Source organism: Nicotiana tomentosiformis, chromosome 3 (genome assembly GCF_000390325.3).
Source record: "Nicotiana tomentosiformis chromosome 3, ASM39032v3, whole genome shotgun sequence".
NCBI classification, from domain to species: Eukaryota; Viridiplantae; Streptophyta; class Magnoliopsida; order Solanales; family Solanaceae; genus Nicotiana; species Nicotiana tomentosiformis.
The window spans coordinates 143524085-143536501 of NC_090814.1; the positions used below are offsets into that span (position 1 = coordinate 143524085).

A 12417-nucleotide genomic window follows, 5' to 3' on the forward strand; every position below is an offset into this window, starting at 1 on the left:
CACTTATGTACGGCCTCTTCACCACAGCTATGCAATTGCTGTTGAATTATACACTCACTTCTGAAAAGTACAGAAGGTTATTGAGATATGGCATAGTGCAAAGGCTTGAATCAACAGAGTTTTCAAAACGAAAACGTGCTTACTGCTATACTGAACTTTATGCCCTGAACATGGACTATGAGTGACAGTAATTGCAAACAAAGCAGGTTATGATGTAAAATTACGGAAGTTAATCTGTTGGTAAGTGCAAAAGCAGAACACAACTAAAAGAAGACTCAGGCACAGTTCTCCAACATTCAACCTTGACTTGCCTAAATTAATTGGAGCAGAAGAGCCATTTCCCCTTCCTTTGGCCTTTTTCTTTATCAGGAATGCTTTATGTTGTTCCCTTAGCTTGTCAATAGCAGAATTTATCTCCTCAAACTGATTCTTGGCATCTGAGAGTTTCATGGGATTCATTTCCCCACGCAATCTGTTAGCGAACTGGAGCATCTATATATTTCATGTTCAATCTGCTCTTCAACTTTTAAAGATTCCCTCTTTATTGCTTCTTCTTCAGCTCGGTCTTCACCAATCTCTCTAGCTAATTCATCACATATCTGTTCCATTACTTCACTTGCTCTCTTCTCGCTTTCAAGCTATTTCACTGCCTTCATGAAATATGCTTTTGTATCCGACAACTCTTTGCCAAACTTTTTTTCAAGCTCCGAAATCTGCGCCTTAACTTTCTCCCAACCTCAAGTTCATTTGCAATACGGGCTGAGATTCACGATCAAGATCCACACTGTATTGCCAGTGCTACTTTTGGTAGTATTGCCAAATCAAGATCCACACTGTATCACGAATACTAAAAGCTGGAGATGTAAGAGATGATTCATGAGAGTACTAAGTGCATTCTGGCGGTTGCTGTTGCTTCCTCAGCAGAGATCCTTACTCAGATTTCCTCTCAATAAGTTACCATTGATCTCCACAATTGCAGCTTCCATTCAAGAACCTGTGGTATCTGTTGACATCCCTCACTATAATCTCTCTCTCAACAAGTTTACTAATATACTTAAATGCCTCGTGACAATCCCTGCAAATTCTCAAATTCTTCACAATCCGCAAAGCTTTCCCAGGTGGTGCTGTCCCATTCAACAACCCAAATGCCAATGCCAACTTCTCACTGTGATACCAAAGTGCCTTCTTCTTTTCCTTCTCTTCTACTTCATGCAACATTTCAGCCCATACGGGCACATAACCCAATTTCTCAATCTCTTCCATTAAATATGCTAACTTAGCATAAATCTCATCAGTCCTCTCGTGCCTTTTATCACCAGCTAAAAACACATGAACCTCTCCCTGCGTTTCAATCCAACTCTTCCCACCTTCCTTTCTCACTTTCTTATCCTTCATTCTCTTCCACACCTCCCTCACCTCATCCCACCTCCCTGCACTCGCATATGCATTTGCCAAAATCACATAAGCTGAATCATCCATTGGGTTAATTTGCAACAACCTATCACTCATCCTCCACGCAATATCCATATTCACGTGATAGGCACATTTAGACAATAATACTCGCCATAAAGCTGCATCCGGCTTAAAAGGCATGGTTAAAGCAATCCGCTCTGCCTCCTCCAGACGCCCTGCTTTCCCCAATGCACCTACCAAACACGTATAGTGCTCAAGACACGGCTCCATGCTATATTCTTCCGTCATCCTCCTGAACCATATCTCTGTCTCTTCAACTAAACCTGCATTGTAAAATGCTGTCAAGATAGCTAAGAAACTGTACTCATCCGGCACCATTCCTCGTTCTTCCATCAAAGTGAAAAGTTCTATGACATTGCCATGTTCACCTTGTTGAGCATGCCCTGCCATCATTGCGTTCCACCCGACAATATTGAGTTCCATTTCTAGCTCATCAAACACTCCACGAGCGTTCCTCAGAAGCCCACATTTCCCATACCCATCAACCAATGCACTGCCTACAATGACATTCAAATTAAGCCCCGTTACCATCGCGTGCCCATGAATAATCCTACACTGTTCCAGCATAGCAACATCAGAAGCCGCCCGCAGAGCCCCGGAAACACTAACCATAGTAGATGCCACACCACTCCTCCGCATTTCAACAAAGCACGACAAAGCATCAATAGGCTTGGAGTTCCGAGCAAGCCCGACAATAACCGACGAGAAACAAACCTCATCTCTGACAGACATTTCATCGAACACCCTTTTCGCATTACACGACAACCCAGTTTTAAAGTACAACGACACAAGAGCTGAAGCCGTAAACGGCTCTGAAGAGAAACCCAATTTGATAGCAAGGGAATGGAGTTGTAGCCCGAAGGTGAGTGCAGGAAGAGAAGCGCAAGTTTTGAGAAGGGAGGTTAAAGTATGGCCATTGGGGAGGATTTGACGGCGAAGCATGGAAATGAAATGATGAAAGGCGGAGAGTGGGGAGTTGGAGAATGCGGATGTGAGAAGCGCTGTAAATGAAACGACATTGGGTGATGGGATTGCCTGGAAAACACGGACGGCGTGTGAAGGGAGATTGGATTTGGAGTATAGAGTGATGAGGTTGTTGAGGACTGCACGGTTCGCTTTCGCCGCGCCAGTTGTGATGGCGCGTGCATGTACGCACCGTGGGTCTGTTGTTGAGTCCATCTGATTTGCTCACCAACAAGCTGAATTACTTTGAATTGTTCAGTTTTTTTAAAAAGACGAAATATTCCGAATGTATGTAACACAGCGCCATAGTACTACCAGTACCAGGACTTAAAGCAAAAGAAGAGTCTTTTGGGTATCCCCCATTGTAACAGTTGTTAAGAAGGTTGAGTAACTGTAAGAGTACCACGAAGCCGTGAAGGAATTGGAGGTTGAACGTAGGTTATCAGCCGACATTACTTCATTCGCCGTCAAAAATGGCGGAATACATCGGCGGCGGCGGCGGCAGCTAAGGACTCTGATAGTGGAGGGGGAAGTGTTTGTATTAGCGACTGTATTTTGTAGTTCAAGTAATGAGTTTTACAAATTGCATTCAATATATGGATTTATGCTTTCCAAATATTTTAATGGTTAATTACACTAAACACCCTATGATATGACTCAAATTTAATTAAATTATAATTAAAAAGCTTTATCTATTTATTTTTTATGAAATTCAAAAAAGGAATATATTTTTGTTGAAAATCTTTATTCACGTATTTGATTAAAAAAGAGAATAAACATTCTTTTTTGGAGTATGTATCTTTTGACACTTTCAAATAGGTAACACAAATTTCTTAATAAAAATGCAACAGTAGAATTAAGATAACTTAAATGAGAACAGGACCAAGAGACTATTCGGTCTAATCGTCCATAATATAGCTAACACAATGCAGTCAATTGACCAATTATCAAATCATCTCAGAAAGTAGTACTATTCTATTGTGGGTTTTGAATTTGACAAAACAGGAAGATGTTCCCTGATATTGATTACTCTAGAAAACATTCCATATAAACAACAAAATAAATATACAAAAATAATGACATGTACCAGCTTGTCAAGAAAGCAAAATTCTGTTTTAAGTTTAAGAATACAACAACAATGCCCCCGTCCCATCAAAGCTGAATCAACTATATGAGTCCCATGTTTACTTTAACAATGCAAAGAAAATAATGTCAAATACTGTCGTTCGGAATGTTAAATACTCTCTGCATCTCATCAGTCATATCATAAGCTAGATCAGTATTTCCAACCATTTCATATCCCAGAATCATTATTTTATAAGTGATGACATCAGGATAGATGTTCTCTTTTCTCATTCTATCCAACAACCTCTCGGCCTCATCCATTCGATGTAACTTGCAAAATTTATCAATGAGGCAACTATAAGTCTTGACATCAGGAGAAATATTTTGTCTTACCATCATTTTTAGCAACTTCTTGGCCTCGTCCATCTGATCTAACTTGCTAAATGCATCAATGAGGCAAGTATAGGTAACAACAGTAGGCAAGAGTTCTCTTTTTTGCATGTCGCGGAACAAAGCACAAGCCTTGTTCACATCTTCAATTTCACAAAAGCCAGCGATCATGGAGGTGTAACAGATGTTATCGGGATTCATACCCTCCCTGATCATTTTCCTAAATAATTTGTAGGCTTTTTTCACTTTCTCCGTCTGTAGTCCTTTCTCACTTTTCCCCGCTTGCATAACATGTCAATAAGAATTGTGTACGTGGTGATGTCAGGAGCAATCTCAAGTTTTAGCATTCCCCAATAAAACATACCAGCCTTCTTAAAATTGGACTGCTTAACAAATCCATCAATAAGAGTATTAAGAATCATAACATTGGGAAACATGTCCCTCTTAAGCATCACCGTGATTAACTCCAACGCTTTCTTTGGGTTTATATCTTTGCACAACTGTTGAATGACTACATTATAGGTATACAAGTCTGGGACGATCCCTTGGTCCACCATTTCATCAATTAGATGCAAAGCTTCCTGCAAACGCCCTTCTTTCTCTTCTGTGTTTTCATCTTTGCACAAGTGGTCAATGACTACATTATAGGTATACAAGTCGGGGACAATGCCTTGATCCATCATTTCATCAATCAGGTGCAAAGCTTCTATCCCACGCCCTTCAGTACAGTACTGCTTAACAATAAAATGGCAGGTAACGGTATCAGGAAGGAAACCTTCTCGTACCATCATATTTCGGTACTTCAACGCTGTATAGACAGACCCCATGTAGCAGGAATCAAGAATTAATCTCTTAAAAATTGAAGCATCTGAAGACAAGTCACTGCTGATCATCTCCTCCAGTAGCTCATGGGCTGAACTCAGATCTCCTTGAGCACAAAATCCAGTAATTAAGATGTTGTAAGCACGTTGGTCAACTTTGCACCCAGATTTATGTGATTCACACGTGAAGTGCCTCCTGAAATTTTAGTGTTTAACTTATACATTAAAAGGTTGGAGGGTTGGTTAAAGTGTTTAAATGAAACAAACTAAACTATAGGTAGTACAGTGGAAAGTGGTCTACCGGTGGTGTCGATCTATTTGGCCTAAAAGAAAACTAGCTATGTAACAAGTTATTTGTTAAAGTTGTAAAAGTACCAGTACAATCAGGTTTCTTGCCTGATAAACAGTACCTGCATCCAAGAAAAACCCCGAAGAAAGCATGTCAATCCAGAAACTGTTGCAAACCATACAAACTTAAGAAAAGCAACAAAACTACAAAACACAAGGAATAAATCACCCCCTGACCTTTATTTTTCGAAGAATATTCATCATTCCATTCAAGGAAAAATTCCTAAAAAGGAAAATTAACCTATAGCCTACTATTAAGGGTTCCTAAAGCACTATACTGGCTTATGCTTTGAGCCGCCGTGAGAAGAAGAAGAAGAAGAAGACAGATGACCTCAAACTGGTGTCTTGGCTTTCTCTTGCAGAAGATGGCTTATTTTCAAAATCTTTGGCTACTGTTCAACCTTCCTCAGTCAAACTGAAATTGCTGAGGCGAACTGTTCCAATCTTTTCCAGTTTGGGTCATCGAATTTAGCTCTAGTATTAATTCTTGTGTTTCCCTCTTCCAAGATTGCTTGAATTTCGCAATAAAGCTTAGATTTTGACCATTGGAGCTTGCCTAGGGATTATATATTATTATTTTTGTTAGATGGGTGTTGAAATTTTGAAGAAAGGTGTGACCTTTACTCTAACAAAGAAAAAATGGAACATTTTTCTTGGGTTGTTTGTGATAATTTTGACTCTGTATAATTGTTTGGGTAGTCAAGTTTTTCTTCTATGGGTCTAGGTTTGTTACCAAGAAATTCTTCCTTCAACCTGTTATTCAACCATTTACATGAATTGGGTTTAGAAAGAAGCCTTTACAGAAAGTATTATGGTGCTTCTTCAGTACAGTTATTGTATGATTCTGATAAAGCTGTTATTCCGATAAGAAGATCACATAGTTGCAAAGGTCGCAAGCTTTATTCAGTTATAGTGAGAGTATGCAAGTCTTTGAGTTGGGAAGTTGCAAAAGAAATCCCTTTTAAAAAAGCTATGAAAAAGTATGGCTTGTCTCATTCGATAAATGCCTTTAGCGCGATGGTACATATTTTTGTGTTGGCACGGATGGATAGGGAAGTGTATGCTTTGCTCAAAGATATTGTTTTCAACTTTGAGAACACTGGTATTGACTTGCGTAATGTATTCCATTTTGCTCTGCATTCGTCACCTAATAATGCTACAAGTTCAACTGTTCTAGCTGATGAACTAGTCAAGGTGTTTGCTGCAACTAAACTGCTTGATCATGTTATTGATGTTGTTAATCAGGTCAAGAAAATAGGGCTTAAACCGAGCATTTATTCATGTAATTTCTTACTGAAATGCTTGGCAGAAGCAAGCCAAAAGGAGAATCTTGTAACTCTATTTGAGGCAATGAAGAAATTTGGACCATCACCTAATGTGAGGACATACACAATCATGATGAACTTCTACTGCACATATTATCCAGGGCAACAGACCGGCGTAGATATAAAAGAAGCCTATAAAATTCTGAAAGAAATGTGGGAAAAGCAAGTCAGCCTTTCTACTGCAACATATAGTGTATAGGTCCATGGACTTTGTAGAATTGGATGCCCTGATGTTGCTTGGAAATTCATTCGGAAGCTGAGGTATGAGAACCAACCACTGAATTCTTACTGCTATAATGCTATTATTCACGGATACTTTGCTGAAGGTGAAGTAAGTAAAGCTATAAGCGTTTTCGAAGAAATGAGGAGTTTTGGAATAACACCATATGTCTGTAGCTATATCATTCTAATCGGTGGGTTCTGCAAATTCGACAGTATTGATAGAGCATTGTGTTTTATTCAGGATATGCAAGATAATAACATCAAGCCTAACCCAATTAGCTATAGCTCAATTCTTAAGGGTTTGTGCAACATTGGAGCAGCGTAACCATTATGGCAAAATGAGGTTCAACAAAATACAGTAGATTCTTGGCAAGTCACTGAAAACTACCTGCTGCAATCCAAGTCACTATAGAATCCATATTGCTATTACAGTACAAATTGTTGCAAACTAAAGACTGTCAACTACAAAATTCAAGTCACTGAAACTATTTCTTGGCAAATTTATCCATGATCACTTGAGTTGCAACTTTTTGTGGTGGTTGTTGATTTGTGGGTAGTCCAACTTTGTTTCTTCGACTTGCACTCATTTGCTGAAGTTAGGAAGTAGTAATTGTATCTCCTCCATTCCATCTTAATCTTGGTAGCCTAATTCCATCACTTAGTTGCACATTTGTGGTACTACTCAACCTACTCCCATGGTTGATAACCCTTTTACCAGTAGTACTAGGCTGGAAATGTATAAAGTCTGTAATATTAGATAGGGAAAGTCAAAGAGTAACATAACTAAATTTGTGAATTGTACTTACATTGAGGACTGTTCTTCCAGTCTCCGGGTTAGTGTAGCATCCAAATCCAACATGTCTTGGCTTTTTTTGTCCAGCAGCAGGTGAAGATCCAGTTGAAGATCCCATTTTCATACCAGTTGAAGTTTCTCTTCCTCTTGGTATTGTACCCCTTCCTCTAGGAACAGTTTGAGGAATAGCATCTCGGAATACATCCTTGGTAGGTCTAATTGTTGTACTACTTGCTTTTTCACTGCCCATTCCCTTGCCCTTCCTCCAGTAGTTGCACTTGTTTGGGTACCATTGTCACTTCCTCCAGTTACTGCACTTGTTTGGGTACCATTGCCACTTCCTTCAGTCACTACACTTGTTTGGGTACCATTGTCACTTTCCCCAGCAGTTGCACCGGTTGGTGTAGCATTACCCTTTCCTCTGCCTCTTCCACCAGTAGCTGAAGACACTTCAGAGCCACTTTAAAATAAAAAAGTATGGTGAACATGTTGTGAAGTTACAGAAATGCAGTAAGTTACAGAAAATACAGTGAAGTTCAAGAAAATGCAGTGAAGTTAACATGCAGTGAAATTTTCAAGAAAATGCAGTGAAGTTCATACCTTTGTTAGACATCCTTTTTTGTTGTGGCCAAGTTGATGACATTGTGAACAAGTCATTTTAACTCCTTTTTTAGACAGTTTGCCTATTCTTTTGCTGGTTTATTTTTGGCCTTTCTTCTATTCTTTTGGGGTCTGCCTGGCATTGGCTTTGGTGCTGGTGGTTCAATTGGAGGATTGTTACTCAATGGCCACATTTCTAAGTTAGGAATTGGCTGAATGAAGTACCCATAAGCCTGTAGGAATTTATCCTTTTTGTACCAGTGCTCCACATGTTCATCTGGATCCTGCTGTAAGTAATAATATGCACACACTATATGTTCACATGGGATGCCTCTCAACTTCCACAACTTAGAAGTGCAAGTCTTGAATGTAGTATTTACTACAAACCTTAACTCTTTCTGATTGATTTCAAATCCATCCTGACCATTCCATATAACTGTGCACTGTCTAGCTAACTCCTTGTTCTCTTCTAATATTAGCCTAGCCATAGGTGATATATCTGAAATCCATGTCTAGCCATGATCTTATGCCTAATTTCTTCTAGCAAGGTAATAATACTCTTGTGCCTAGCAGCCAATATCCATGAATTAAAAGTCTCACACATGTTATTCTCTACTATGTCACACCTGGAATATTCTTGGAAGGAAGCTTTGCACCATGCCTCCCTTGGATACTTCATCATGTCTTCACATATATTATGTGAGCCAAGTCTCCTCATGTTCTCAACTTCTTTGTTGTATTTAAACACATAGCTTGCCTTTGAAACCTTCCAGGATTGCTTTCTTCTTTCTTCACTCCTCCATTTATTTGACCAATTGGACCATATGTGCCTTGACACATCCTAACTTCTGCATCAGGCAGCAAGTACTTCACAGCTGCCAAAAATCCCTACATAAAAATATTGGCAAAATAAAATACTAGGAATTAAAACAATAAAAAGGTACTACTGTTAACAAGCAAGAATAGCAAAACATTTACCTTCTGCATGTCTGACATAACTGTTAAACCTTGACCATATCCCAGCTGCAGATCTTTCATTAAGTGTCCAATGAACCAGCTCCATGAATGTTTTGTCTCATGGTGTACAACAACCCATGCAATAGGAAACATCTGTTGGTTCCCATTTCTTCCTACATCAACCAATAATTCACCCTTGCAATGTCCTTTTAGAAAGCACCCATCAAAGCCAATGATCTTCCTACAACCTTCTAGCTAATCTTTCTTCAAGGCATCAAAACAAACATAAAAGTAATTAAACAAGTTTTTACCAGGCTCTGATTCTCTGTCAATTTCTACCCAACAAGAGCTATCAGGATTTGTTTCTTTAATAATGTCAACATAATCCCAAAGTCTAGCAAACTCCAACTTCTAATCCCCCATAAACTTTCTAAGAACTATTTGTTTGACCCTATAAGCAATTGTTCTTCCTACATACAATCCCAAATTCTCTCTAACAAGTTCCTAAATTTTTCAGATCCTCATATAAGGTGCAGCAGTTAGCTCTTTTTTGAATTTGTTAGCAATTTACTTGGAATTGCACAACTTGTTTGTGTTCAATGGTTGACACTTGTGAATAGGATAGTATTTTTTAACCATAAAATTATTAGAATCCCTACCAATACTAGCAAACAACTCCCATATGCATATTTTATATTTACATCTTACTCCTACTCTATGCTTCTCACTGGGTCTAAGTTTCAATTAAACCTTGTACCCAACTGCATAATCAGTCACTGCCTTCCTAAATACCTTAGCATTCTCAAATATCATGCCCAATTCAAATATTGAAACTACACAGTCTGGGTCATATCTAACCTTTGTGCTCTTCATTCTACTTGGAATGTCAGCACCTGGCTCAAAGTCCACATCCAGCTCTTCACTAGTGTCATCACTTTCAGTATCTGAACTATCTTTGAATTCCACATCACCTCCTAATCTGCCAGCATATTTTTGTCTTTTGTTCACCCCTATATCTTCAAAATCTCTATCAATTCCAGCTTCTCCTATTGATACTCCAACAGTTTCAGGTTGTTTCTTTCTTCTGCTAGCCTTCTTTTTATTTCTCCTATCATTTCTTATGACTCTCAACTCTTCATCAACCTCACTATCATCCTCATCAGGAATTTCATCTACATCAGACTCACTACTAGCCATATTTGATTCAACCCCTTTTTCACCACCTATAACATCATCTTCTGCAACAACAGAACCATCTTCCTCAACAATAACATCCTCTACAGTTGGTTCTTCAGCAGAAAAACCTTCAGCAGAAACACCAACCTGTGACTCTTCAAGTAGAGGCTCTTCAAGAGGTTGTTCTGTATTTATATTATCCGGACCACCTTTACTAGTTTCCCTAGATGACTTATGTAATGAGTCACTACTATCTTGAGTAATTTCTGGCCCACATAAATAGCCAGCTGGGACAACTGTCTTAACAACCTCATCAATAACATGTAAAACATACACATTTAATTCCACATCAGTACAGTGGCAACCAATATTATATAATTGTTCGTCATTTTCCACCAACACAAATTCTTTAGTATTAGGGTTAAAGACATAAAAAAAAAACTCAATAGTGTGGTACCCCAGCCCCCTTATATAATAACCAAATTCAAAAGGGAAAAGTGGTCATGATCAATAGAAAATTCGTTCACCTCTATATTGGTGACATATTTTGCGTCTGGGGGATCGGTAAAGGTTCTACCATGATGAAAGCGTACAAGAATAAAGGTGTCCCTAGACATACTTTACCCTACATTGACAAAGACGAAGCAAGATAAAACAAAGGCAAGTTAGAAGGATTCATCAAAAAAGAAGAGAAAAAACTCAAAATTTCGGTCTGGCATTTTAAAACCCAAATTACTAACATGCACCCAAAATAAACAACAAATAACTGAGGATAAACAACAAGTGTTGCTTACCAGAATCAAAAGGAAGACAAACGAATGGAAGCCGATGATTTGGGAGTATGAACAAGCGATTCAGCCGATGAAAAATCGTCGGATTAGGGTTTTCTTTCTTTTACGGACTGATGAAGGTAAAAAATAGGGATGGGTTATTAGTTCTTAGGTATAATAACTTTGTGACGGGTCAACCCGGTACCTAGGTAAGTTACGTGGACAACAGATCCACATGGCGTATATTTATTGGACTGAAATTACACATGGACAACGCTTGCACACACACGCTTTTGTTTTAATATGGGTCAGGATTTTAGTGTTTAAGTGGCACATTAAAGGGTTAGTTAAAGTGTTTAAATGGAACGGACTAAAGAGTAAAATGAAAAATAGTCTCAACTTTAGGGGTTATCGATGTATTTGGCCTTTCTTTTATATATCATTATTATTAAAATAATATTTAAGTAATTACCAAGGGTTACACCAGCGATTCACCTTTCTTTTATTCGAATTATAATTTTATCATAATCTCTTCTAAAGTTTCTCTTGAAATCAAAATCAAAATTAGTACAATGTGACAATATTTGAAATATTACTTTGTAAGTTAAATTAAAACATGGTGATAAAAAGAAAAAGTTTGAGTAATGGATTATTAATCATTGCCAAAAAATAGAAATAACTTCGATTTACAACTTGTACCTGAAAAATAGCCATAGTTTTAAAAGTAATCGAAATTTAACCATTTTTTCAGGTAAAGATAAATCTGAATAAAAAATATTTTTAAAAATCCTTCCAACATAATATGCTAAGTTCAAATTTTTTACATATGAGCCCATAATCTAGCATATTATGTTGTCTAAGATTTTATCTCTACATAAAATAGTGATTATTTTTTAATGACTTTGCAAACACTGACTTTTTTTATTACCAATCGGAAAACTAGCTAGCCCATGCAATTTTCATGTACAATTCCTATATAAGTATGTCAGAACACTTCTTGAGAGTATGATTTTCTTTGAGGACAGATTCCTTCTCCTTATTCTTCCGAACAGCTTATACAGTGAAACGATTGAAGAAGTCCAAGCTCGAGACACATTGAAAATCCGCAGTGAAGTAGTAGTACTGCACTCAAAAGCAGCTGTAACATACTGATCTTGCTAAATGGAGAAAGTGACTTTCGAATTTTATACAAGTCATCTGAAAAAAATCTTTTGCATTTTGATCATAACTTTCTACCTAAATTTACACAAGTCAAAAGGTTTGCAAAAATGTGGGAAAAAGGGGCTTCCGCAGAATTAATACAAGATCATAAACATTTTAATACAACCAAAATCAACAGAGCTTGTAGTTTTTCCTTTTCCTCTCCCTGGATATCCATAGCTATTGGCTTTTTCTTTTTAGAACCATTGCATAAGTTTCTCCTCCTTCAGCAGTCACCATAATTAAGAGAAGTAGAACAAATATTGGTTGACTATGATGAGCTCCAAGGGAGGTCAATATAAATTGTACAGTAC

At 37.9% G+C, this 12417-nt stretch overlaps 3 protein-coding genes across 3 annotated transcripts; all 3 read right to left on the reverse strand.

Annotated features, from left to right (window-relative positions):
- Nucleotides 1-207: 207 nt before the first annotated feature.
- On the reverse strand, nucleotides 208-2988 carry LOC104102383 (putative pentatricopeptide repeat-containing protein At5g52630). Its single transcript, XM_009610086.4, has one exon. It carries the CDS (start codon nucleotides 2650-2652, stop codon nucleotides 955-957), a length of 1698 nt encoding a protein of 565 aa, XP_009608381.1. The 5' UTR covers nucleotides 2653-2988; the 3' UTR covers nucleotides 208-954.
- On the reverse strand, nucleotides 2904-4107 carry LOC104102385 (pentatricopeptide repeat-containing protein At1g62720-like). The gene is made up of 2 exons (XM_009610088.1): nucleotides 3679-4107; nucleotides 2904-2984 (listed from the first exon to the last, which is right to left on the reverse strand). Exons 1-2 carry the CDS (start codon nucleotides 4105-4107, stop codon nucleotides 2904-2906), a joined length of 510 nt encoding a protein of 169 aa, XP_009608383.1.
- A 26-nt stretch (nucleotides 4108-4133) lies between these two features.
- On the reverse strand, nucleotides 4134-5180 carry LOC104102386 (pentatricopeptide repeat-containing protein At1g12775, mitochondrial-like). The gene is made up of 2 exons (XM_070199293.1): nucleotides 5123-5180; nucleotides 4134-4819 (listed from the first exon to the last, which is right to left on the reverse strand). Exons 1-2 carry the CDS (start codon nucleotides 5178-5180, stop codon nucleotides 4134-4136), a joined length of 744 nt encoding a protein of 247 aa, XP_070055394.1.
- Nucleotides 5181-12417: the final 7237 nt, after the last annotated feature.

Coding starts and splice junctions, on each gene's coding strand:
- LOC104102383 (XM_009610086.4), bottom strand. CDS start 2,652: ATGGACTCAACAACAGACCCACGGTGCGTACATGCACGCGCCATCACA.
- LOC104102385 (XM_009610088.1), bottom strand. CDS start 4,107: ATGATCAGGGAGGGTATGAATCCCGATAACATCTGTTACACCTCCATG. Junction 2,985..3,678: donor TGACTGATGAGATGCAGAGA/GTATTTAACATT, acceptor TACAAAATACAG/TCGCTAATACAAACACTTCC.
- LOC104102386 (XM_070199293.1), bottom strand. CDS start 5,180: ATGGTTTGCAACAGTTTCTGGATTGACATGCTTTCTTCGGGGTTTTTC. Junction 4,820..5,122: donor GGGGTTTTTCTTGGATGCAG/GTACTGTTTATC, acceptor TTTGTGCTCAAG/GAGATCTGAGTTCAGCCCAT.